Source organism: Mastigoproctus giganteus, chromosome 11 (genome assembly GCF_048544385.1).
Source record: "Mastigoproctus giganteus isolate SK-2022 chromosome 11, ASM4854438v1, whole genome shotgun sequence".
Lineage (NCBI taxonomy): Eukaryota > Metazoa > Arthropoda > Arachnida > Uropygi > Thelyphonidae > Mastigoproctus > Mastigoproctus giganteus.
Genome location: NC_143585.1, coordinates 9196486 through 9222961, shown reverse-complemented (window position 1 = coordinate 9222961; position 26476 = coordinate 9196486). Strand labels below are relative to the sequence as shown.

Sequence of the window (26476 nt, the reverse complement as noted above, 5' to 3'; positions counted from 1 at the left end):
ATGGCTAGGGGTTTGCATACTTCCTTTGCTGCCTCCTTTAATATAACTGGATAGATCCCATCCACCCCAGGTGCCTTTTTTATGTTTATCCTCAACAATCTCTCCTCCACTTTCCTCTCAGTTATTACAAAATCATCCAGCTCACTGCCAATGTTTACTTTACCTACATCATTCTCCTTCCTGAATAACTCCTCATGCGTGAATGTAGATGCAAAATACTCGTTTAGATTGTTAGCCACCTGAGCAGGATCCTCAACTGTTGAACCATCAATATCCAGTGGACCAATCTGATTCATCCCTTTCCTTTTCGAGTTCAAGTATGTAAAAAACTCTTTTCTGTTTTTCTTTGCATCCTTTGCCAAGGATTTTTCATAGTCTGCCTTTGCCTGCCTAATCTCCTTTGTGACTTGGTTACAGACCAACTTATATCTATCATAGGCTTCCATGTCACCCATTAATTTGTATGTATCCCATGCATTTTTCTTCTCTGCCACATGTCTCATTAGTTCATCTGACAACCATTTAGGCCTAAACCTTGAACAATATTTCTTAGTTGGTATGTAAAGCCTGGTAGCCTCCAAGATTAGTTCCTTGAATGCTTCCCATTTTGAGTTTGCTGTTGGTAACATCATCAGTTGGTCCCACTGTATAGAATTTAAATACTGTCTCAGACCATCATAGTCGTCTTTACGAAAACAAAAACCCTTCCCTTTACCTCTGATGGTAGTTACCTCCTCGAGTAAATCCCACTTCAACACACTGTGATCACTGCCACCTAGTGGTTCATTTATCTGCAGGTTCTTAATGCATGAAGAATCACTACTGATAATCAGATCAAGAGTATTGCTCCCTCTTGTTGCCTCACGAACATGCTGATGTAGAAAACAATCATCCAATAAATCCACAAAAGCCTTGCTAGTGTGCGAGTGACCAACCCACAAATTCCAGTCAATATCTGGGAAATTAAAGTCCCCCATTATAAGACTCTCAGATTTACTGGCCCACTCTATTTCCCTGTACAATATCTTATTATACTCATCAGAGTCATTAGGCCTATAGCACACTCCTACTCTCAATTTTGATTTCCCTATGCTTATGTCGCACCAAACTGACTCGACACTGCCCTGTCCATCGATGTCGACTGGCTTCACTTCCTTGGACTTTATGTGTTTCTTAATTAATAGCATAACCCCTCCTCCCCTCCTGTCCTGTCTATCCTTTCTATACACATTGTATTCCCCAAATTCCAGTTCCGCATTACTTATATCTGTGTGACACCACGTCTCTGATATCCCAACAATATCTGCCTTTGATGTTTTGAGCAATACCTCAAATTCATCAAATTTATTTACCAAACTACTAGCATTGGTGTACACGCAGGTATACATGCACCTGTTTCTATTCTTAGCTACCCTAACACAACCCATGTGTTTACTTGTACCGCAATGACTACCAGCAGTCTCTGAAATATCCTGCATCTTGTTTTTCAGACTTCTGCTCATTTCAATAGAAGCAGTGCAAGAATCACTTCCACCTCTGCCAGTGGCTACTGTTAATCTATTAGTCCTTGTATCCCCCCCAACTAGCAGTTTTCCGACCCACCTAACACTGCCTCGACAGCATCAGCAAAAATTCTTGCACCCTTTCTATTTAAGTGTATCCCATCCCTGTAGAAGCAATCTCTCCTGTTAACAAGTACAGTCCAGGCTGAAAAAAATTCTACACCTTGAGCCTTGCACAGTCCCTCCAGGGCCGAATTGATCGACAAGGCTCTCATCATATACTCCCTCCTATCGTGTCTGGGCAGAATTGCAGACACTTTCAAGTTCAACCCTAATTCACGGCTTTTTTTCAACAGTGACCTGTACTTGCTAAGTAATTCCGCCGGTCTCCTACTCTTAATATCATTAGTGCCAACGTGTACAACTATATCACCTTTTGTGCCCTTAAAAGATGATATCCGCTCTACAACGTCATCAACCTTTGCCCCTGGCAGACATACCCTGGTCCTATTCCACCTATCCTTTTTACAAAGTATGTTCCCCGTTTCCCTGACAATAGAGTCACCAACAACCACTAGTTCCTGTGGGACCAGCGCATTCTGCCTAGGGGGCTGCTTCTGTGTTGCCTGATGACCAAGTGCAAGCTCTGGCGTTGATGTGGGCAGCTGAGAGCTTGATGGGCCCCTCAATTTATTTCCTTCGAGGGCATCCACCCTGTCCTTCAAGCTCTCATAAAGGCCCATAACAACGCTGAGTTGTCGCCTGATTTCCTTGCACTCCTTACATCGTGCACACACAAAGACATCGCCCTTGGCAGTATCATGTCCCGTACCCGACTGCTCCGCAAACATCAAGCAAACAGTGCATTTTAATAGACTGTGATTCAGAGGGCAACTACCCCCCTCAGTTCTCCCCTGAACCACAGCACTCCCATTAGCTTGAGCCTTTTGCTTTGCTGCTCTGGTCAGAGTCATGATTCCGATTTAATTCAATAAAATTCAAAACAAAAATTAAATCCTTAAGTTATATCCCAAAACAGTTATGTTATATATATATTTTTTTCGGTATCTAGTGTTTTCTACGAGTTCCCTTTATACAACTTCCGTATCACGTGTACCACTATAGTTATGTATTAATTATTTGTTACGATTAAGTCGTTATATATATATATATATATATATAGAGTTAAAAGTACAATTTAATTGACAATAAAGTTTATCAAGATTAATAGATTTACTGATTAATTGACAATATTATATTATGCACTATACTACACTAAGCTTATGCTATCGTGTAAAAATGGCGGGAATTCACGAACGGTATTTCTACGGACTCGTAAGTATTGATTAGTTTCGAAATCTCGCTATCTCAATTTAGAATAAACTAAGGATCCTGACTAGGTCTATAATCTACTTATAGATGATAATTTGATATAACAGTTGGTTAATAAGTCGACTAAATTTGGTTAAAACGCGTATTAGGACGCGTATGTTTTTATATGTCTCTATCTTTTGCTTGTGTCATTGTATATATTTATATCTGCTTTATTTGCTCACTTTAGATGTACAATTTCTATGTTTGCTCTCTAACTTATAATGTATAAATGTATATAGGCACCCTCCTAGCTGAAGGCTGTTCAGGGGTGAAGCATATGTAATAAAATGAATAAATAATAATAATAATAATAATAATAATAATAATAATAATAGTGCACCCAGTGGTCAGGTGTTGTATTGAAGGATTAGATTTAGGTCATCAGGGGAGCATGTGAGCAAAAATGACGCATAAGAAGGATGCCTTGTTTTCAGCTGTCTTACTTCTATGTGGACACCGAATCCTTGAGCAAACATGGCCTTTATGTCATTCGCCTGCGTGTTCGGGGCAAGCCTAGTAACAAAGACTTTCTCTCGGGTTCTAACGGCTGTAATATTGAACCTCCTTACCAATTGGCCATCTGTTAGGGAGGTTTGTATGAGCTGTATCTACATTAAAATTGTAGTTCGGATATTGTGTAGAGGGATACGAGTTATTATTCCGGATCTGGCTATTGTGTACATTTGTTTTGGAAGATGCTCTTCGGTTGGTAGCCTTGACATACTCTGATTGTGCTCTCTATATGGCCGGAAAATAAGAGCTAGATAGGTCCTATGGTAAAGGAGATGGGGAAGCTCGGGTAGGGGCCTCAGATCCTTGGTGCATATATTCTACCAGCGACTGTTGCTCATGATTATCGATCACCGGTGGCTGCTCGATAAATCCTCTAGTCTCTGTTTCGCTGATAGGCAGTGAGGGGAAGGATATTTAATGCGGCATCTTTTCGTCTATGTCCCACAAAAGATTCAGCATTAATAGCCGAGAAGGGGGCATCAGCTTGGGCATCATGTTCGCTTCTATGGAGTATAGCGCCATGCTCTTCTCGTTCAGGCTCCGAGGTTTGAGGCACTCGCGGTATTGTTTTGTAATCTGGCTAACCCCATAGCATCATATAGCTTTTCACGTCAGTGATCGAGCCTCTTAGTGAGAAAATTTCTTGTTTTATTTCTTCGTTCTGTGCGCGGAGTTCTTGTTTGATAATGAGAAGGGTGGATAAGCACTCGAAAATTCTAGGAAATTTTTCTTCTAGATTATGCTTGTATTCTTCGGCCTGGATGGCAACATGTTTAAGAAATTCCCCAAATGCTTCATCTCTTACTCTTTTGAGCATATGTTTCATGCCACTGAGAGAAGCTGTGTTCACCTGATTAGCCTTAGGTGGGTTTGCCTGTGGGCTGATAGGGGGATTTGCATGAAGACAGTCCTCGGGGCACAGATCACAACCAAGGGCGTTTAAAATGTCAGAATCGAGTTCTCTGCTGGTGTGTTTCCTATTAACATCCTTTAGACAGTCATTTGTTCATTCATGGCCATAATTTTCGTGATCTTTCGCGTCCTGTCTATTATTTTCTAATTTATTACGTCTTTATTATTTTCTAAATTATTACTTCTTCCATTGTTTCCCGAGTCAGTGTGTTGTGCATCAGCAGTGGGGTGTGAGGTCAGCTTAGCCACTTCCTTCGATGTGTTGCCTTCTTCTGTCGGCGCATTTCTTTCTCCATGCCGGGGGAAATCAAGCTTGTGTTGGAGGTTCTTGCAGCTCCCGTCTCTTTACTGTTTAAGCAGCATTTTCCCATGAACCCTTTTCTCTTGTTGAGCGATAAGCGCGAGAAGCTTGAGTATCCTGAGCATAACCGGCATATTCTGATAGATAACAACTTGCATTCTCGCTCATGATAAATACAGCTGCATCATTCAACTTTATTTTTACAGCCATTTAGGAGTCACACATGGCAAGTTTCATTTGTACCCAGTCATAATAAGTCTTACATATGCACAGTCTGCATCACAATTGTTCACACTGGACAGGAAACACATTTGACAAGCCAGTCTTATGTAGAGTCTCTTTGTTCGGAGGTCGCATTCCTGGTAGTCATAATATGTCTAAGTAGGTGGGGTGTCACACCCTGGATAGTCATAGTTTGGTTACTTCTTCTCTCAAAGACTTTTTGAACAAAGTCACAGAAGGCCATGTAGTGAGTTTCCTCAGAGATGAGAAGGTATAGGTATAGGTATATTGAGGGTCTGACGGCTCCGGGGATTTCTCCCATCTCTGCGTATGTTCTATATATCGAGTTACAGACCCTGTCTATGCCAGAGGTTTCATATGGTATGTAGTTTGTTGTGCCCATTGTTCATCCGGCCTGTTGGCCGCCGGGCCCCCCAGTGGGACCTGGCGTTACCATACCTAGCGACGGGGACGCCGGCCGGGTGTACCAAGAGACTAATTATACTCTGGCAGGCCCCGCCACTTACTTTACTGGGATTTCGGTGACTAGGACCTAAAACAAAGGTTGGAGTTATCGCTGTTGATTTAAGTAAAATTGCATTTTAGAAAGTGCTGCGTGGGGTTTAATTCTGAAAGAACTATTTCTAGAGAGCCTAAAAGGTCGGGCAAAATTTGATGTGATTTAAATTTGGATATGTTGGGCAGTCGCTGTACAAGAGAAAGTAATGGGAGGGAGGGTATAGACGGGGTGATGAAATAGGAAGAAGAGGGGTCGGATAGGAAGGGTGACCCCCATTTTCAGTTGGGCATGCCCATGCCCCACAACAGTGAAAATATGGGGAGGCGAGGTGAGGAGAAGAGCAAATAGCCCCCCTCCCCCCTCCCCCCTCCCCAAAGGAGAAAAAAAAAACGCACAAGGGAGTGCAGTTTTGGGTCGACAGTAGGCCATTCAAATCATCCTAAAGTCTTGTCTTTCTGTGGTATGCTGTTTTTTTTTTTTTTTTTTTACTTGTTTGACCTCCTGCATTCTTTCTAGTCAGGATACCTTTGGTATATTTCTATCAATGTTTTCTTTCTAGAAAATAGATCCTGGGCATATTGTCTGAGTGCCTTGTAGTCCTCTTGAGTGTCTAACAGTATGGGTTCTTGGTTGTCTGGGATATATTGGATTGCCGTTATTAGGCGTAGTTGTAGGTTGTCATACAAATCGCACTCAAACATTAAGTGTATCCAGGACTCCGGGTAGCCACAGGGACAGTCCGCATTATTTATGATGCCAAGTTGGTGAAGTTTAGCTTTAAACGGGCTGTGTCCTGTAAGGAGAAAGGTGGTATTTCGACCAGGGTGAAACCACGCTGGCACCCTAGGGTACAGCTTAGTGACAGTGGGGAGGAATCTTCAGGTCACTGCACCTTTTTCTGTGTTACTCCATCTGCTCTGCCAAATCTGGACGAGGTGGTCGGTGATTCTTCTTTTCTCATAGTTGCGGTCATTAGTGGTGTCAGTGGTGAGGTCATACATTGTAGCCGATGTGTTTCTGGCAAGATGGTAGAGCAGATCACAGCAGGTAGCTTCGAGATCAAGGGGCAGAACTCCTACCAGGACTTGGAGGGCAGCCGTACTAGTCGTTCTAGTTGCTCTCGACATGGTAAGGAGGATGGTCCTCTGAATTGATTCAAGGATCCGTTTATTCACTTCTAGTGCCGCCCTCGCGTACCAGACAGGGGAGACATATGTGATGGCAGGGATGAAGAGAGCTTTGTAGTACAGAGACAGGGTAGTATGTCTGAGTTCCCAGTCTCTGCGAGTGACTCTAGCGACGAGGGACGCGTATCTTCTTATCTTTTGTTTAATATATTCTAGGTGTGTCTTGAAATTTAATTTTCTGTCCAGGATTATTCCTAGGTATTTAATCTGTTCGCCCAGCTTAACTGTTTTGTTCTCAATCTTAATTTGTGGTGGTCTCCTTAAGTCTAGCGTACCTTTTAGCAGCACCGATTTTGTGTTGTCGGGTGCTAGTTTGAGCAAGTGTAGCTTCGTTCAATCTAGCAGCTTTTGCAGGGCATCATTTTCTTGCATTTCTAAGGAGGATCTTCTGTCAGCCTCGATGGTCAAGACCAAGTCATTTGCATAGGCATGGGCCTCCACACCACCCAGATGCATGGCGAGCAATTCGTCTAAGACAAAGTGCCACAGGAGGGGCCCCAGGACAGAACCCTGGAGGCAGCCCCTGCGGACTGGGAGACTGAGGCATTTATATGGTAAAGTGTTTAGGGTCAAACGGCACCAGGGGTTTTCCCCATCTCCACGTAGTTTACATTGTGGGTGAACCAGTTGACTAGAAAAGCCAGAGATTTAAAAGTGTATGGATGTTGTACATGTGTAGCATTGTGTACCATTGTTCATCTGGTCGTTTAGCCGCCAGAACCCTACTGAGGCCCAATGATGCCCCACTTTCGCCCCGTGGAGGCAGACCAGGTACCCACTAGTATATAGTTCACTCTGGCAGGTCCTGCCACTTAATTTTCTGAAATTTCAGTGGCTAAGACCTTAAAAAAAATGATCGCATACGCGTCGCGGGAAGCGCTAGGGAGAAGTCCAGAATGTTCGGTGAAATTAATTTAGATTGGTGACTTTATGATGTGTGGGGCATGTTCACGTTGCTGTTAGATAGAGTGGGCAGAAGGCTGAAGACTGGGGGAGATAGATTTTAGGTGAAATATGGAGCCGAAAGGTAAGGCAACTATAGTTTACAGTGGGGCACGCCCATGCCCCACCAGAGGGAAAAAGGGATGGAAGAAGGGAGAGGAGACAGCTAAACCATTTCCTCCCCCTCCCATGCAAGGAGAGGGAAAAATGGTAGGCCAGTCAATGGGGACTGGCCCAGATCGCCAATAGGGCATGGATGCAAGAGGCTACAGGCCAGGTACCGAGGCAACAAGGTTGTGCCATCCGGGAACCCAGCAAGGGTGTTTCCATCCAAGGTTTTGGTCTGGGTTTGGTAATGATTTATGTAAGTTCTGGTTACGTATTCACTCATGGGATGCAAGTCCCGTCCGTTGTTCAGCGAGTTTGTCCTCGTCGGTGTTGACTCCGTCCATACATCCCCAAGTAGGAAATCCGGACAGTCAGCCAGGATTTTGGTGGCAGTCCATGAAGTTTATGTCATTCGTTGGTTCAGTTTTCTCATGGGTTCAATGTCCCGTCCATGGGTCAATATTCAGTTTCAGTATGTATGTATGCTGTTTAATTCTGGTTGTTCTGGGTTTGGTGGCATAGGTAAAGTCTGTCGTCTTGCAAATAAGCACTGTGCAAAGTTAGTGAGGGCATTGTAGGTTGCCTCGTCTTCTAGTAGGTAGTGTCCTTGGTTTTTAGGATTGAAGCGGTCTCGTGTGATGAAGTTATCCTGAAGATCTTCATACAACTCACACTCGTGCAGCAGGTGGTCCCAGGTTTCAAGGGAGCCACACGCACATGCTGGGTTATATGTTAGTCTGAAGAGATTAAGCTTATAGCGGATGGCTCCATGTCCAGTCAGAAGGTAGGTGACATGGGGACCAGGGCAGAGCCATGTGGGATATTTTGGCTATACTCGTTGCAAGTTTGGGAGGAACCTTCGGGTGACGTCTTCTTTGTCAGCCCTCGTCCATTGTTGTTGCTATATTGATGTTAAGGAGGTTTGTAGCCTGTACTTCTCAGCTTTACAATTATTTGCCGGGTTCGTGGTGTGGTCCTGGAAGGTTGTGGTTTTGCCGCGTCTGCGTTGCTGAAGCGTGCCGGTGAGAGTCACCTCAAGATCAAGAGGGAGAGCACCCATGATCACGTAGTGCATAGGTAGAGACTGTTTTGCATACTCGGGTGAGGGTCAATAGGATGGGTCTATGTATAATATCCAGTCGTCTGCGGTTTACCACTGTTGAGGCTTTGTGGAACCAGACACCGGAGGCGTATGTGATTGCTGGAATAATGGCTGCTTTATAAAGGATCGCAAGGGTGCGCCTTTTTAGGCCTCAGTCGCGACATGTGACTCTCGCAAGCATGCCAGCATATTTTTTCATCTTAGCCTGTATGTATTTTAGGTGTTGAGTGAAAGATAGATTACGGTCCAGGATAACACCCAGATACTTTAGTTCTGTGGATAGCTGAATTGTTCTATTGTTGATTCTTATTTGCGGCGGTCTAGTTGGGGTTAGGTAGCCCTTAAGTAAGATGGATTTGGTCTTGGTGGCCGATATGGTGAGTCGATGCCTTTCCGTCCATTCTCGCAGGGTTCTCTTGAATCTGCAGTAAGGGTTAGGGACAGGTCGTCTGCATATGCCAATGCCTGTACGCCCCCTAAGTCGAGGGAGAGGAACTCGTCCAGTGCATAGTTCCACAGGAGAGGTCCTAAGACAGAGCCCTGCGGGCATCCCCGGTGTAATTGTCGGTCAACCTTGCAATAGGGGGCCTGTACCAAGACCCGTCGGTTGGTCAAATAGCTTCTTACGCAATCATAGAGGTTTGTCGGCAGTTGGGCAGCCATGAGTCTTGGACGCTCGGCCACCAAAGGGCGTCGAACGCCCCCGCAAAGTCAATAGAGATGAGTAGAAAGTATTTTTGTCTACAGCACTCCTCCATGTTAAGGATAGATCCAAGTGCGTCGACGGTGGAATTTCCTGGCTTAAATTCAAATTGTTTGTTGGCTGTTAAGCTAGCAGTGGTATAGTGCACTTCAATCCTATGTCTGTGCAGCTGCTCCAGTACTTTGCTGAGCACAGACAGTAGGTCAATTGGTCGATAGGAGTCTGACTTATGCTGTGGTTTGGATGGATTTTTTAGGATCAATTTGATATTTGCCACTTTCCAGTCGAGAGGGAAACAGCCTGAATGGAGAAAGTGCTTATAAAGGTCCAGGAACAGGTCTGGTATGTATTCAGCCACTTTCCTACCAGCTCTGGCTCAAGCATATCTAGCCCTGGAGTTTTCCTATTTCTTATCTTGCTTACGGCAGTTTGTAGTTCTGGGTGGGTAAAAGGCTCCTCCATTCTGGGGAATTTGTATACTTCATTGGCCTGGCATAGCAGTTGCTGTTCAGGAGTGTTGTTGCCTTCGATTGTTTTGAAAGAGGTGTCTAGTATGTTATTAACTGTGCCATGCCAGTTGTTGTTCAAGACACATTGTGGTGTTATGGTGGAAAGGGTTACCTCCCCCCTAGGCAACTTGTTTGTGGTTATCGGGTAGATAATGCTCCAGGGATCAGAGTTGCCGACAGTAGAGACCAGATGCTCCCAGGACAGCTTTTTCCGCTGCCTGATCATCGCAGTATAGGTGTTTCTGGCCTCCCTATACTGTTGCCTGACAGTATCCGCTCAGGGGGTGGCCAGGTCCGACTGGCTCTTTGAAAGGCGCGTCTCTTCTCGTTCATTGCTCTGCTAAGCTGGTAGAGCTCTTGCGACCACCAGGGGACAGCTCCCGGCTGGGAGGTCCTCTTCCTAATTGATTGATTAGCTGCGTTGACTATGGCATTGGTTACAGTGCATTGATGTTGGTCAGGGGTCTGTTTCTGGAGTTGGTTGGATGACAGGTTGTGTGCGTTTCTGGTGATCGCCTCTTTGAATTTACTCCAGTCTGCTTTATTGACAGCATCCCCGCTTGTAGCTGTTTATCTGGATTCGATGGAGTGACCTATGCATAGTGAAGGTGATGGACCTGTGGTCAGAAGTAGTCCAATTCTCTTGCACCATCCAATCGTTGAGGTGACCAGCTAGACACCTAGTGGCCATGGTGGCATCCAGGGTGGCCTCCCAGAGTGTCGAACCAAATGTGGGAAGATTGTTGGCGCGATTGATGACGACAAAGCTGCTGTTGGCTAGGAACTCCTCCATCTGCTGTCCGTTTATAGAGCCTCTACGCTCCTAGGTCTCGCTGTGCCATAGAAGTGAACGACAGGGATATTCAGGGATATTCATGTGTTGTTGTGGCGGAACCCAGGGTTTCCCCCATAAGCCGCTATTGTACTTCTTGTGTTGAAGCTTATGCCAAAACCGGCCAATTGTATGTAGTGTGTTGGACGTGTAAGTGTTATGATGTGTTCTGTTGTTATGTTATTGGCCGGTGCCTGGCTCTTAGCAGGTAGGAAGCAGTAACACCTGGTCACTACGTCTCACCCCCCATCCCCACCACATGGAGGCTGCCAGGATCAATTATCTCCTGCTGGGCAAGCCCAGGGCATAACACCTGAGAGTGCCCGAAAAAGAGAATGAAGTGGAAAAAGAGAAATACAGAGGAAGAAGTTTGGGATCTGGGAAGGTAAATGGATAGAATAGAGGAGAATCAACAGAGGGACTCTCCAATAGTTAGAAGTGAGAAGAAGTAAAGCAAGAATAAAGTAGGAAGAAGTGGAGAAGTGGACTAACTTCTCTAACCATGGAGACCTATCTCATGTAAAATCCCATCCTAGGAACTAGGATCAGCAAAACATCTTAATTTACAGTTTGCCTCACCCCTTGTAGGCAGAACGTCTTTAGTTGTTGAAGGAATAATTGATCTTCTAACAAAAAACACAGTGAAAGCAAATTCCACGAATTCTGAAAAGCTCCACAGAAAGACACTATGTGCAATATGTACAATATCCTTCTTCAGGACAACAGCAGAATATACACTATGTACAGATTCCTCCAATGTAATGCCAGGGTAATGCCATAACCTGGCCCAATAAATAAAACGTTTCAGGGTTAACGCAAAAGTAATATACATGTCCAAATCCTAGATGAGATCACATTAGGCAGGGTTCAAAATTATGTTTTAAAAAGTTCTTGCCTAAATACAAGCTCTAAGGGAGCCCAAAAAGTCTAAGATAATCATCCAAGACAGTTAATAACAGGATTACTAGGAAAAGTCTGCAATATGAAATGTCACAGTGGTATTCACTCACAAAGAAATATTAATTCCAAAAACTATGAAACGCTAAAGGCCAAATAGTATCTCGATGAATAGAGCAAAATTCCTTATACAGTAAATAGCAATTCTGCTGAAAACAGTTCCACATCAAGAACAAGTCTATTATAAAATCCAGGAAAGTATAGTGTAGCACTTAATGATACTAATCAGTTGCAAATATAGAATCCAATCAAAAATGAGAGATATTTCTTTCCTAATCCAATAAAGGATCCAAGAAATCGCAGGAACAGTAAAACTAGGACCTAATTTCGGTTCTTCTTTTAAATGCACGAGAAGCAAACACATTCATAGCATTAAAAGCTGTCTGAGACTCAACCAGAATTTTATTGTTGCTGGAGTCTAAGTTAGGAACTACACTAAGTAGGTCACGTCGGAGGAGATCGTTATAATAATGACATTGATGAAGAATAAATAAATAAAATAAACTTTCTGTTTATACTCCGGGACGACCAAATGATCAGAGGAGTTCACGAGATAGACAGAATACAAGAAACAGCACCGTATTCAGCAGTCACGGGCTTGAACCCTGGTCACTCAAGGCACGTGTACTTATGCACCCGCGCGCCTGACCACTAGGCTACCTGGCCACACAAACAAGATGTTGTTGGTGAAAGTCCCAGTTTGTGAAGTTTAGTATTTATACTTCTGTGGCCAGTTAATATAAACATGCCATATAAGCCCGGCGTAAACCACTTTAACTCCTTTTTAATTTCCCTTGCTACAGGCAGAAACTGCACCAATATCAGATGAAGACCACTCCTGCTGCCATTTTGCAATAAAAATTTGCCTTAATCTTGTCTTCTCAGTCTTAATAGGAGCACTTAGATCTAATTGGATATTATAATGGTCAATGGTATTTTCTTCATAAGGTGATACTTAAGGTAGCCGTACTGAACTTCAAAATGGACAGGAAGTTTCCCAAGCAAAACCTGAAGAGCCATGGTGGAGGTAGTTCGACAAGCTCTTGACATGGTCAGGAGGGCAGCCCTCTGTGCTTGTAACAGTTGCTTTACTACAGCAACTTTATTGGCTCTAAAGCCCCATGCAGCAGCTCCATAAGAAATTATCGACAAAAACACACAGTTATAGTGAAGTCATATGGTTTGACCTCTAAGACCCCAGTCTTGTCTTGTTATCTGTTCAATTCGGCTCAGGAACAATTTAGTGTTTTCTTTCACATACTGAACATGTGGTAGGAAACTGAGAGCATCATCAATATAAATGCCGAGGTATTTTGTCTTCGATAAGTACTTAATGGCTTGTTCCCTATATTAAATAACTAGAGGTCTTCCATGGTCAAGCTTTCCCTTAAGCAACATCTGAGACGTTTTTGCAATAGAAACCTGCAATTTATGTGTTGAAGACCAGTTGGAGAGTACCAACAGCACAGCATTTGCTGATTCTTCAAGGCTTTTCCTAGAATTACCCTGGATTAATATTGTAAGATCGTCAGCGTATGCGATCATATGAATAGCTGGAAAACGCTTAACCAACCAGGAATCAAAAACCAGATTCCAGCACAAGGGACCAAGTATTGACCTCTGTGGACATCCTCTTGTAACTCTGCGAGAGACCTCCTCCAGTCCAGATTTGACAGAAATGGCACGATCAGAAAAATAGCTCTTTAAAAGCTTATATGTATATTTATGGACACTTCGGCCTCCCGGAACCTCGCAAGGGCACTTTGCCACGAAAGGGTGTCAAAGGCCCCTTTGAAGTCCACAAAGAGGCCGAGCAAATACTTGGAATCTGTATCAGCCTGAAAATCTAGAAGTCTAACTAATGCATCTTCTGTCCCTCGTCCTTTGGTGAACCCATACTGGGCTCCAGAAGCAAGTCTTTTGTCGGCATACGCTGCAATTAATCTACTGGCACCAACCTTCTCTAGCGCCTTTCCCAGAACTGGGAGAAGGGCTATAGGCCTATATGATGATGGATCCTCAGCCAGTTTTTTGGGATTCTTAAGCAAGATTTTGAGCAAAGCTGTTTTCCACACTCTTGGGAATTCACCACTTCGTAGGCATGAATTGAATAAAATTAATATTGAAGCTGGTTAAATTTTCCAGACTCTTTTAACAACATCTACTTCAATTTTATCATACCCAGGGGATTTACCTGAGGATTTACCCAGAGGTGAATGACAGTTCAGGTCTGCTGATATCAGGATCTTAGGTCCTGTTAGTTCAGTTTGCACTTTGTGTAGATATTGGATGTACGGGAGAATGTCCGTCCCTGGACGACAGTACAAGGAGATGACGTAAAGTTCTCTTGGGAACTAACGATGTGTGTACAAGATGCCCACTCTTGGCACAGGTGTGAGATCCTGGTGACGGTTATGTTCGGGTTTCTTACAACGACAGCAGCCCATGGGGTTGCTCCATCCACCTGAACAATCTTATAGCTGAGTGGGTACCCCCAGACAGCCCCAGCGCAGATGTAGGGTTCTTGCAGCAAGAGGATGTCTAGATTTTCTTCTTCGGCCTTTTGCCTTATTTGTCCCGCTACGGCAATTGCTCGCTGAGCATTGATTTGGAGGAATTTAATGCAAATGGTGTTATAATTTTTAGGCAGAGTCCCCATAATGAATTCTTAATTGTGGGCGCTTCTTGCTTTAATATGTACCGGGCATTCGTTATCTCTGACTGAATGTGTGTGCGGGAGTTTTTGCCACTTGCAGTTTGCACAGGCTGGGTCTCTTTCTTTATTTGGGCAGCTTGCGTAGTTGTGCCCCTTCTCAGCACAGCGACCACTGGTAGGCTCCTGCTGGATGCACCTGTGGGTGGTGTTGCCAAATTGGCAGCACCGGAAGCACTTTGGGACCGCGATGTGTTCCCTGAAGCGGTGGGAGCTCCAGTTTATATATATTCTCTCTTGTTTTGTTATCACCCCCCCATGCCTTGGGGGCCAGTCCGACCACCCAGTTTATTGAGCTGCCATTCCCGCTCTTGGTTTAGTGTTTAGGCACCAGTATACTAGTGTGGTCTCTGTCTGGTAGGTGTTGTTGGAGGTTTCTTGTGTATATCTCCTCGCAGATGGAAGTGGGGGTCAGATCCGGGTCTATGCCGAATGTAACAATTGAGGGGCCTTTTTCTCTAGGCAGCTCAGCAGAGAGCCTGAGCGTCGGTATCTTGGCATTATTTTTGATCAAGTTGGCATCGTCTTTTGTTTGCGTCTCCATTATTATCCCAGTGTTACACAATTTCCTGATGGCTCTAATCTTGGCTGTTTTGAATTCTTGCGTCAGAGAGTCAATGGCTTTCTTTTTAACCTCTTTGCTAGTTTTAAGAGTGTCAGTAATGGTTGGCTTAAGAACCAGGAGATGTGGTGTAGGGACCAGCGTCTTCCTGAGTGCAGACTTGGTGTTGGTGGTGTTTGTGATAGCCTTTGTTGCCGAGGGTTGATTCCTCAGCGCATCAGAATATGTCGGGGAGTGCTGTGGCATTTAACTTTCCCCGCATTCCATATAGGCCTGTAGCCGGGTGGTTGCTTTCTCTTTGTCAAGATGTTCATCGTGTAGGATTGTCTCCATCTTGTGGAAGATTGTGACGATCTGAGATCTGAGTGCTGCTGACACTCTATTTGAGTTTTCTTTGAAAATGTTCTCAAGTGCGGTTTTGAGGAAGAGCGTCTTTTCATATATAGTACCCTCTGGAATGGCAGGGTCGGGGGGGGGGTGAGTCCTGCTGTTTGTCTTCTTTCCGGTCTTTTTGTGATGCAGCTAATTCAGGCTGTTCTATAGTCTCTGTCTGGGAACGTGTTTCCCGCCCAAACTTGGGGATCAGCTGATTGCGAATTTTCCGCTTGTTGAGTTGGGATCCAGAACGGGGGTCCTCCTATTCGTCCTGGGGTTCCACAATAACAGGGTCGTTACTCTGGCCCTTGGGATCATTGTGTTTTCCTGTTCTTTCCTCCATTTAACGAAATTCGGATAACCGGTACAGTTCGGATTATCTGGTGTATGATAGGATAATAAGATAGGCCACTGAAAATGACGGCAAATTATGCCTACCACAAGTCCGTGGCTTAATTTGAGGATACACAGTTGGTTATGGGAATTTTGGGCTGTCCCCTCTGTCAGCTGTGGGGGGGGGGTAGAAACAACTAGGTGTGAAAGTGCTCCTAGAAAACGGGGTTACTTCCCCTTACGGTTTTCGGAGGCGCTAATCACGCTGGTGAAATCAGTTTCACAACAGGAACAATAATTAGAGAGATCTGTCTCTTCCATGGAATGTCTATGGAGGGGGGGACACTGAGCACATGGTACATTTAGTTCCGCAAAGATAGAAGTAACACAAAATGGTGGGGCACACTTGTAGCCCAGAAAGCACTAACTGGCGAATCCTCCCAAGTCAAGAATCAGATTTGAACGTGGCAGCCGCGTTATATCGGAGCACTCTCCATTACCTCGTTGTGAGCGGCTTGGTGACCTGTCTCACAACAAAGGAAATAGATAAAAAACGTAAAAATCTGATTATATTTCCCTAGAAAGTTGGAAAAGTCTCACCCTATGAGTCCACTATTGGTTGATCTCCGCGTAGCTGACATAATTTGGCATTCAGAGAAGCAAGCCCTGTCAGAAAGACGGTGGCATAAAGGTAGGAGCAAGTAGGTGGGGGAGACTAGGCTTACCTCTGGAGGAAACCACCTAGTGACTTCCCCTTGGTCTCCTCCCATTTGACTTGCCAGAGTTGGAAGGGGGAGTCCAGAATTCTCTTTCCCTCTTGAGGTCACCGTCTAGACCTAAGGTGATACTCAAGATGTCAGTTGGAATCTCTTTCTTTAACCTGTACGCTTGAGGTCTCTTCTAATCGCCTCTAAGTCAAGAGGGAGTGCACGAGCTAGCACCTGGTGCACGCTCTCTGTACTCACCTGAAATAAGCCTTACCAGGGATACTGTTCCCACAACTGGGGCGGGAAAACAAAAACTGTCGTCCCAGGCCTGTAGATTCCGTTCAGGCATGCAGCATGCCTTTTCTATAGATACCTCCATGAATACTGTTCTTCTGAATTAGCTGTGATATTCCCCTCTCTCTCTCTCTCTCTCTCTCTCTCTCTCTCTCTCTCTCTCTCTCTCTCTCTCTCTCTCTCTCTCTCTCTCTCCACCCCATTAAAGTGTCATAAGATGTGCCACAGAGAGTAGCCTTCCTTGTACTCTTCAACTTCAAAACCACAGAACCAACTTCTGCTCTTTCTCATTTATCGCTTAGCAACCTTGTTTCATATGTATTGTGTAATGTCAACAAATATATTCTTCTTCTGTCTTCTCAACCTACAAAGCTACGCACACCATTAAGTGCTGGAGGTTCTAATATCTTTTTTGTTTGGAGTGTTCATAACAAAAAAAAAAAAAAAAAAACTTAGAAAACAACATTTGCAATAAAGTACGTTTTAGCGTTCGAACTACATTTAAATTAGCGATATTATTTATCTTTATCTTTCTACTTCCCCAGACGTTCCACGAAGAAAAATCTGTTCGACAGATGGCACAGATATTTCATATAGGCTGCACGATGATTACTTCCTGACTGAAACAGATCTTGAGAATGCAGCGAAGGAACTAAATGAGAACCCTGAGACAAGGGATGAAATTATAGCGCAGCTAAAAGAAATGGTACTGGGTAAGTTATATTCATTTTATTATTCGATATGTTAGGGCGTAAATATATTTCTACTAGTGCAGTTTGAGAAAAAGTAAGTCAGAGCAGATAAATACTCTTGTAAAAAAAAAAGGATATATACAACTTTAGAATGTTTTGCAGATGGTTTCCTTTGGTATGCTTTTTCTCAGAATTTCACAGTAGTAGCAGCAGTAGGCTGCCCATATACGATTACGTTTTTTTCAGACACCTTGTTAGTGATCCATCTATTGACTGATACAATTTTAAAGGAATTGAACCACCTCAATGCCAAACACTTAAACTATGTATTACTACGTTTCGAGAAGTCACCGTTTGCATCTTCAGTCTTATGGGGGAAAGAACATTGTTTTAGGACTACAAAGTGTTACTACTACAAGTTTTCAATTTGACAATGATATATTTTATTTACAATACTCCTTTAAACATATAATTGTCGCGTAATTATTACAATTCTTCGTATAAATTTAATTAACTCATTAATTGATTAATTAATTAAGATAGTAGAGGAACGCTAACTATCTTAATCACTTTTCCCCAAACTCTTCCATTCAATTTGTCCATAGAGGGGTAACATAATTCAGAATATCACCAGTAGATCGAAACTGACAGAATCCAAACTAGAGATCATTGATCAGATGGAAGGTTTCTAGGCAGTTTTAAGAGTTGGCGGTTAATTGATTTCTCCATTACTTTAGAAAGAGTCGAAATACGTGCAATGGGACGATAATTGGATGGGAGAAATATGACACCCTTTTTTTTAACGGGCTGGATATGACCAAATTTCCAAGCAGAATGGGAAACACCTTTGGAATAAGAAAGTTACAAAAGGCAACACAGGACAAGAGCACGGCCTTTAAGGACGAGTGGAGAAATACCAACTGGAGAAGGAACTTCTTGGCATCAAGATTCGTAAAATCCTTCTGACATCCTTTTGACGGAAGACCACAGGAGTGAATGGGTTGTACTGGGAATGGTAGGAGGCGGTTTACCAATATCACCCATACATGAATTAGAAGAAAAATGGGATGCTAGAGGTCAGCACTATCCTTGGCAGAAGTGGCAATAGAACAATCTTGTTTTGACAGAGGTGGGAATATAAATGGATAAAAGTTGTCAATAACTTTGGCAAGAGACCAGAATGTTTTGCTACCGTTTCGACAAGAAGGTTTTATACTCTTAGCCTATTCGAAATGTAGTTTGGACTGATTAATAACTGCTTTGCAATCGTTAGGCGCTTTGGTGTAGGCAGAAAATGAAGCTGGAGATTTAGATACAAGCCAATTGCGATATGTAACTTTTTTACCTTAAACAGCCTTAGGAGATTTATTGGAAAACAACTGAGATCAGGTAAATGAATCAACCGATAACTCGGATGTTCGTCGTGTTTTTCGTCTGAATGAGCTATCTCTCATTCAGACCCAGACAGCTTTTAACGCATTAAACATTTATGCTACAAAAGTATTCAAGAGAAGAGAGGATTTCAGAGCTCAAATTCCATTTTAATCTAAGAAACTAGAATTTTTTGAATGATAACCTGAATTATACTTCCTGACTCATGACTGAACCTAATTTAATTCATAACTCCATTTATGACTGTAGTCTGTGTTGTGTTAACATAGTGATAACTGAATTCTATTCATGGAATTACCCGAGTAGTGGCTGAACACATGAACGTTTTGTGTTTTTATTAACTTCTGGCAGGGCTCAATTGTGACAAAGTTTCATTCCCTGAATTTATAGATTCCGGTTCTACTCGTGGACTTTTTTGAGTAAACCGTTACCTGGATTTGACTTTATTTGGAACTGTTTTCAACAACACTTCTGGACTGTCAGTTTTGTGTATATGTAAATATGACTATAGTTTTTTGCCGTATTTGCTCTGCAGCAACTGTTCCTCTCTGGTTTTTGACGTTCTTGCAATTCAGGAGCCCCAAACCTTAAACATGTTAGTATATAGTGAATGCAGATTGATGTTGATCCCAGAGTCTGTGTTATGATTTACTATGGAGGTAATTCCATAATTGGAGAAGCGAATTCCACTTCATCTCTTCTTTCTTTATTTCTATCATTTTAAAATTCCAAAGGGAATCCTCTGCTGATACCCAGATTTTCTCTTTTCCCTCCCCTTCCAGTTGCCATACTTCTCCTTCTGTCTTTCTCTTCTCTTGTCTCTAATTGGGCTTTCCTGGGTCTTTGCCCTGGGTTGACCTCACATTAGCTAATAGTAGATACTGGCCACCTCGTCGTGGCAGGGATAGGGGATGGGACGTGGTGACCAGGTGTTGCCACTTCCTACCTGCTAAGAACCAGGTACCGGCTGACAACATAACAACAGAACACATCATAACATTTACCCACCAAACACACTACATACAAATGGCCGCTTTTGGTGTAAGCTTCAACATAACACCCTGGGTTCCGCCACAACAACACATGAAGGTTCCTGAATGTCTACAGTCCATCACATTGAATTCTTTGTTTCGACACAGGGAAACGTCAGACAGGGTCACGTTCTTGATGATAAAGTGTAAAGTGAAGTGTTAAGTGTATTTAGTGTCAAACGGCACTAGGGGTTTCCCCCATCTCCACGTTGCTTTCATTGTAGGCGTACCAGCTCACTGGGAAGGCCACAGATTTAAAAGTGTGTGGATATTGTATGATTGTAGTGTTGTGTATCGTTGTTCTTCTGGCCATTTAGCTAGACCCCTGGTGGAGCCCAACGTTGCCCACAATTGACCCCGTGGAGGCAAACCAGGTACACCAGTATTGAGAAATTATTTACTCTGGCAGGCCCTGCCACCTAGTTCCCTGGGTGGACACTTTTAAAATTTTTTCATTGTGTGGGGCGGCGCTGGTGTTATAGACAGAGTAGGAAAAGAGACTGAAGACTGGGGGGGGAGAGAAGTGTGGGGACGATAGAGAAGGCGATCCCAAGGCAGAACAGTGAGGCATGCCCGTGCCCCACCAGGAGAAAATAGGGGGTGGCGAGGAGAGGAGGGGAGAGGAGCACTGTCGCCTCCCCCCGCCAGGGAGGGGAATGAAAGTACATTGGGCTAGATCCCAGCACAGGTCGCCAATAGGGAGGGCATGTGGCAGCAATTTCAGCTATTCAGTTCGGTTGTGATGTTTGGGTTCCCAGTCCACTTGGTTGGCTTATGTTTCGCTTTCTCAAAGGTTATTTCAGTCAGTTTCAGGATGAAGTCTGATTATCTCAGTTCTAGATATGAGCCCGAGTCGAACCCTGTGTCCCATGGTGCAATCGGAGGGTTGAAGTTTGCACTCTGCCCAACATCATTTGGGGTTACCTCCGTTCACTCTTGTCCTTAGTGGATATATTTTCCTCATCAATTTGAGTTTTCTCCTGTTCCTTTCAGTTTTGGTCAGGTAAAGTCAATGTTGGTTTGTCGGTCTTTGTGGAAGGCAAGTTCAATTCTTCTTCAGCTGTAGGCATTTTGCGCATATCGGCTGAATGGTGTGTGCTCATCTTCTGTGTCCAGAAGATGATGTTCTTGGTTCTTTGGAGGGGGCAGCAGAGCTGTGGTTTTAGTCAAGCTGTGGGAGATCTAAGGATGAAGTCAGCCTAGCATCCAAGTTATAAGGTGTTAATTTTCTTGTTTTAATTAGTCTGGTCCGTAAATCGCAAGTAGCGTTCTTCTTCTGGAGAACAAGTCTTGGGCAAATCGCGAAAGTGCCCTGTATTTCTCCTCTGTGTCTAGAATATATAGCTACTGGTCCTGCAACGTATGTCTAATTCTGGTAATTAGGAGGCATCGTAGATCTTCGTAGTATTCACATCTATGCGTCAAATGATGCCGGGTCTCTGCCTCTCCAAAGAAGCAGAGAGCGCTATCAACCAGCCCAAAGGCTGCCAATTTGGCATTAAAAGGGCCATGTCCTGTTATCAGATAGGTTGTGTTTAGTCCTGGGAGGAACAAGGGAGGAGACTGGGGGTACGCCCTGTCAATGTCTGGGACGAATTTTCTTGTGACCATTTTCTTGAGTAGATGTGCCCACTCCACCAATTTCCATTGGTGGAGTGGGCACATCTACTCTGCCATTCCTGCCGGAGGTGTTTAATCAGCTTGGTTTTCTCCATCTTATAGTTGTTTGCGGGGTTGGTGGTGTGTCCCACATGGATAATTTGTACTCCCTGGGCAAGGTAATATATCATCGCTGTTCTAGCAGATTCAAGATCCAGTGGGAGAGGACTCGCCAGCACGTGGAGGGCATGCGTACTCACTGTGCCGCAGGCACGAGTAAGCAAAAGGAGGACATCTGTGGATGGTATCAAGAGTTTTTCTGTTGATTGCAGTTGTGGCTTTCTGGTACCAGACTGGTGAGGCATACATGTTTATAGGAAGAAAGGTGATTTTGATTTTATAGTAGAGGGTTAGGGTGCATTTCCTGGTAACTCTGGCGACGGGGGCTGAATAATTCCTTATTTTGCTTCTTATATTTTTCAAGTGGGGTTGAAATTAGAGGTCCAGGATGACGCCCATATATTTGATCTGGGTGTTAAGTTTGAGAGTTGTGTTGCCAATCTTGATCTGTGGCGGTCTTCGGGTTTGTAGTTTTCATTTCAGGAGCATTGTGCAGGTCTTTGCCGGAGAAATCTGCAAGCAATGGGTTAAGGCCCATTCCTGTCGTATTGTCCTCGATGACTTTCTCTGCAAGGACCTGGGGGAGGTTGAGGCCCAGGCCTTTGCCGATGATTTACTTTTAATCACAGCAGCTGATTCAATAGCCAACCTTGAAAAACAAGCAAATGGAGCGCTGCAAATCCTACAGGATTGGGTTAAACTAAATAACCTAAAACTAGCACCGGAAAAGACCGACTCGGTCTTCTTGAAAGGAAAACTAAACCTAAACAAGCCACCACAAATCAAAGTAGAAAGAATAACAGTAAAATTATCAAACGAAATAAAATACTTAGGAATTATCATTGACAGCAATCTCTCATTTAAACCGCACTTAAACTACCTCGGGAAGAAGATACGCATATACACAGCACTTATAGCAAGAATCACGCGTAAGGACTGGGGGCTAAATAAAAAGATCCTCTCCCTATATTACAAAACCCTCTTCATCCCGGTAATTATGTACGGATCGCCAGTATGGATGACGAAAACCAGCACAGTAACAAACAGGAAAATTCTTGAAACAATTCAGAGGAACATACTACTTACAATCACTACAGCGAGTAGCACAGTTAGTACGGCGGCACTCCAGGTCATTGCAGGTGCACTACCCCTTGACCTCGCGTGGGACTAGTGTATTATCACAAAAAAGCGATCCGAATTACAACCTGTGGCATAACCATTGACGTGACTAGTGGCTGGAAGAGTGAACAAAAAGGGATAGATGAATTCCTAACAGAAACCTGGAAAAGAAGGTGGAATGAAGCCACCAAAGGAGCAATAACCCATAAATTTCATCCACTAGTGAAAAAAAAAATGCACCCGAAAGCCCCACCCTGGTTTTTCCCGTGCCTTAAGACTACATATCTAATAACGGGTCATGGTCCGTTTAAGGAAAAACTAAATATGCTAGGCATAACAGAAGATAGAAATTGTACTTTCGGAGAACTCGAATCATGGACTCATATCATGCATGAATGTAAAACTTATGACGACATAAGAGCAAGCCTCATTACAAACATCCAGTACAATCCAATTAACCAAGAATCCTGACTCCTGAATATACAAGAAGAGTTTGTAGCTTTTACCAACTTTGCAACTCAACTATTTGCAAGAAGGAAAATAATTATTGCACTACAATCTGTCCAGCAGGAAGACAACAACACTCAATAGAAAAGGCTAAACTTAGAAAGAAGGATGAACCAGAACAACGGAGAAACTCAAACAAATCAGAACCAAAGAAGAAAATTCAACAGTACAGAAAACTGCACCATTAGTGCCTAAAAGACTAATCAAAGTTGCTCACAGGAAAAGGAGAAAACAACTATCTTGAGGAAAACTACCCCAGACAAGACAAATTCTCGTCACACCGACGAAATTCCTGAAAGAGACCAACACTGAAGCGTCCCACAGCTAGAGGAGAGAGCCATCTGGCTCTCAGATCCTGCATCTGCAGGAAACTCTTTAAACCTCTCCTCGCAGGGGGAGAACCTCTTTTCCCCTTGCCACTCTTCTTTCCCTCTGGTGGGGCATGGACATGCTCCACTGAAAAACGGGGGGTCAGCTTCTCGATCGACCCCTTTGTTTCCTATTTCCACCCCCAGTCTTCTGCCTCCCCACCCAAAACTGTCATCTTACATAGCGATCAGCCCAACATCAAATTTTAAGACATACCAAAATTTATGCCCGAACTTTTAGGCCTTACAGACTTTCAGTGTAAACCCCAAACGATGTTTAAAAGAACCTTAACTAACTAAACTACGCTCTCGACTTCTTCAATGTATTTTATATATATATATATATATATATATATATTTATTTTTTTTTTTAAGTCCTAGCCACTGAAATCTCAGGAAAGTAAGTGGCAGAACCTGTCAGAGTAAAATAACCTCACTGGGTACACCCGGCCAGCCTCTCCGTGGCAGGGTGTGCAAACGTCAGGTCCCATTAGGGACCTGGCGGCTAATAGGCCGGATGAACAAAGGTCACAACACACCACATAGCACATGAACTGTATATATTTAAAAAAAAAAAATCTCAGGCTTGCTCGAAACATAGAAAATACGCCGAGATGGGGGAAACTCCAGGAGCCGTTAGACCCCCATCACACCTTACACCTTACCTTACCTTACCTCTTGTAGTATTGTCAAAGCTGGATTTGCAATGGTTTCTAGTTGGGCCCTGGAGTCTGCAGTTATTGTCAAAATAAGGTCATCTGCAAAAGCCTGGGTGCAAGCTCCTCCCAAGTCCATGGCCAGGAACTAATCCAGAACCACGTTCCACAGGAGTGGCCCCAGGACAGATCCTTGGGGCCAACCCCTGAAGACAGGTCTAACCAGACTCCTGTATGGTGCATTTACTTGTATTCTTCTTCAAGACAGGTACCTTTTCATTATGCTGTATAGATTCATTGGTATGGACGTTTTCCTAAGTCTGGCGAGGACGCCACCATATTGTGTCCAATGCCCCCGCAAAATCTATTCAGATGACTAGGAAGTATTTCCTGTCACACACTGCAGCAGCATCCAGAAGGGTCTTTAGCGCATCAATGGTCGAGGTTCCAGGCTTGAAGCCAAATTGTTTCAGGCTTGAGAATCCAGCCTCATTGTAGTGGTGTTGAACTCTTTTATGTAGCAACCTCTCTAGAAGCTTACTTGCCACGGTAAGCAGGGCAATTGCCCGATACGACTCTGGTTTCTCTGGTGGTTTCGTTGGGTTTTTGATGATCAACTTTACGTTTGCTGTCTTCCAGTCTTCTGGGAAGGTGCCTATAGAAAGACATGTATTGAACAGCTGTAGCAGTAATTGTGGTGCCGTTTCGACTGTTTTCTTCACGATTTCTGGTTCCAGAAGATTGAGTCCTGGACACATTGTTTCTGATCTGTGCAACTGTTGTTTGGAGTTCCTCAACAGTGAAGGGCGCCTCCAGTTGCTCCGTGTGGTATTCGTCATTGGCTTGGCAGATCTCATGCTGCTTCAGTGTGTAAGGCTGAACTAGTTCGTGAAAGATTGTGTTCAATATATTTCCTATTGACTCATCCCACATTGTGGCCAATATACCCTGCAGTGTTATTGTTGATATGATGACTTCACCTCTGGGAGTTTGTTAGTGGTAATTTTGTACACCACTCATTAGAGATCGTTGTTTTCGCTGGTGGAGACCAGGTGTTCCCATGCCTTCCACTTGGATTTTTGAATGATGTTGGTGTAGCGGTTCTTGGCATTCCTATAGCTTTCCCTCAGGGCAGCAACCTCGGCTGTGGGCCAGCTACGTCTGGATCTTTGAAACTGCTTCTGTCTTGTGATTACTTCTCTTCTCTGCTGTTGGATTTGAGGTGTCCACCAAGGGACAGCACCAGGCCTCGGATTCTTTCTTTTTATTGCCGCTTCAGAAGCTGCTGTGATTATCCTTGTGACTTTCCTTTGTAGATCATTGGGTTCCCTCAGTTGGGGTTGTTTTCGAAGGTGTTCATTTGTAGCGGCAATCAAGTGTTCCTTGAAGAATTCTCAATCAGCTTTTTTAGTTGCAAACCTATTAGTGGCCTGTTTGATTAGCGGTGATCTGGTTATAGTTCGGAGGATCTGGAATGTAATCACTCTGTGGGCGGAAGTCGTCCAGGAGTCCTGCACCTCCCAGTCAGAGATATAGCCAACGCTGTTGTTGGTTGCTAGGGTGACCACTATAGTTGCCTCCCACAGGGTGTTACAGCATGTTGGTAGCTGATTTCGTCTGTTGATTGCTACTAGAGGGGAGGTTGCCAGGAAGTCCTCAAGGAGCTGTCCATTTCTTGTTCCCCGGCGGTGCAGTGTGGTGCTATGCCAGGTCGGGGACCGGCAATTTACATCGGCACCAATGAGAATTCTCTGGTTGGGCAATGTATCGAATAGTGTCTGTAGGTACCGGGTTGCAAAGAATATTTCCTCTCCCAGCCTGCAGTATAGGGAAACCACGTAGATAGGCCCCAAGGTTGTAAGTATGTGGACGCAGGCTGCCCAGGGAGTACACAACTGTGTGAGCTTCGTTGCTGTTACATTTGGATTGCACACAAGGAGAGCTGCCGTGGGCATGTCGTCTTCCACCTAGATGACTTTGTATGTCACTGGATACCCTCTCACACGCTTTAGGTGTGTATAAGGCTCCTGGAGGATGATGATGGCAGCATTCACTTCATCCGTCTTAATTCTGAATTGTTCTGCAACTGCTTTTGATCGTCGGGCATTCTGTTGGAGTATCTTGAGCTTTGTAGAATTAAACGGTTTAGGGCGTGTCCCATAGTCGATTCTATTCTTGTATTGACTCTTTATTCTCAGGAATGTCGGGCAGTTAGGGTCACTTATTGAGTGTGAGTGGTTCATCTTGTTAAGCTTGCAGTTGGACTACTGTGTGTCTTTACCTTTGTTAGGACATGAATTGTATTCATACCCCCTCTCTGCACA

General features: G+C 43.9%; 1 protein-coding gene across 2 annotated transcripts in view; it reads left to right on the top strand.

Annotated features, from left to right (window-relative positions):
• The window catches only part of LOC150077692 (clavesin-2-like), a 105016-nt gene that overhangs the window by 45359 nt on the left and 33181 nt on the right, over positions 1 to 26476 (top strand). For both annotated transcript variants that reach the window (XM_090385410.1, XM_090385411.1), the window contains exon 3: positions 17214 to 17381. In XM_090385410.1, coding sequence (XP_090241536.1) covers positions 17214 to 17381 — 168 coding nt within the window. The remainder of the gene's footprint in view (positions 1 to 17213; positions 17382 to 26476) is intronic.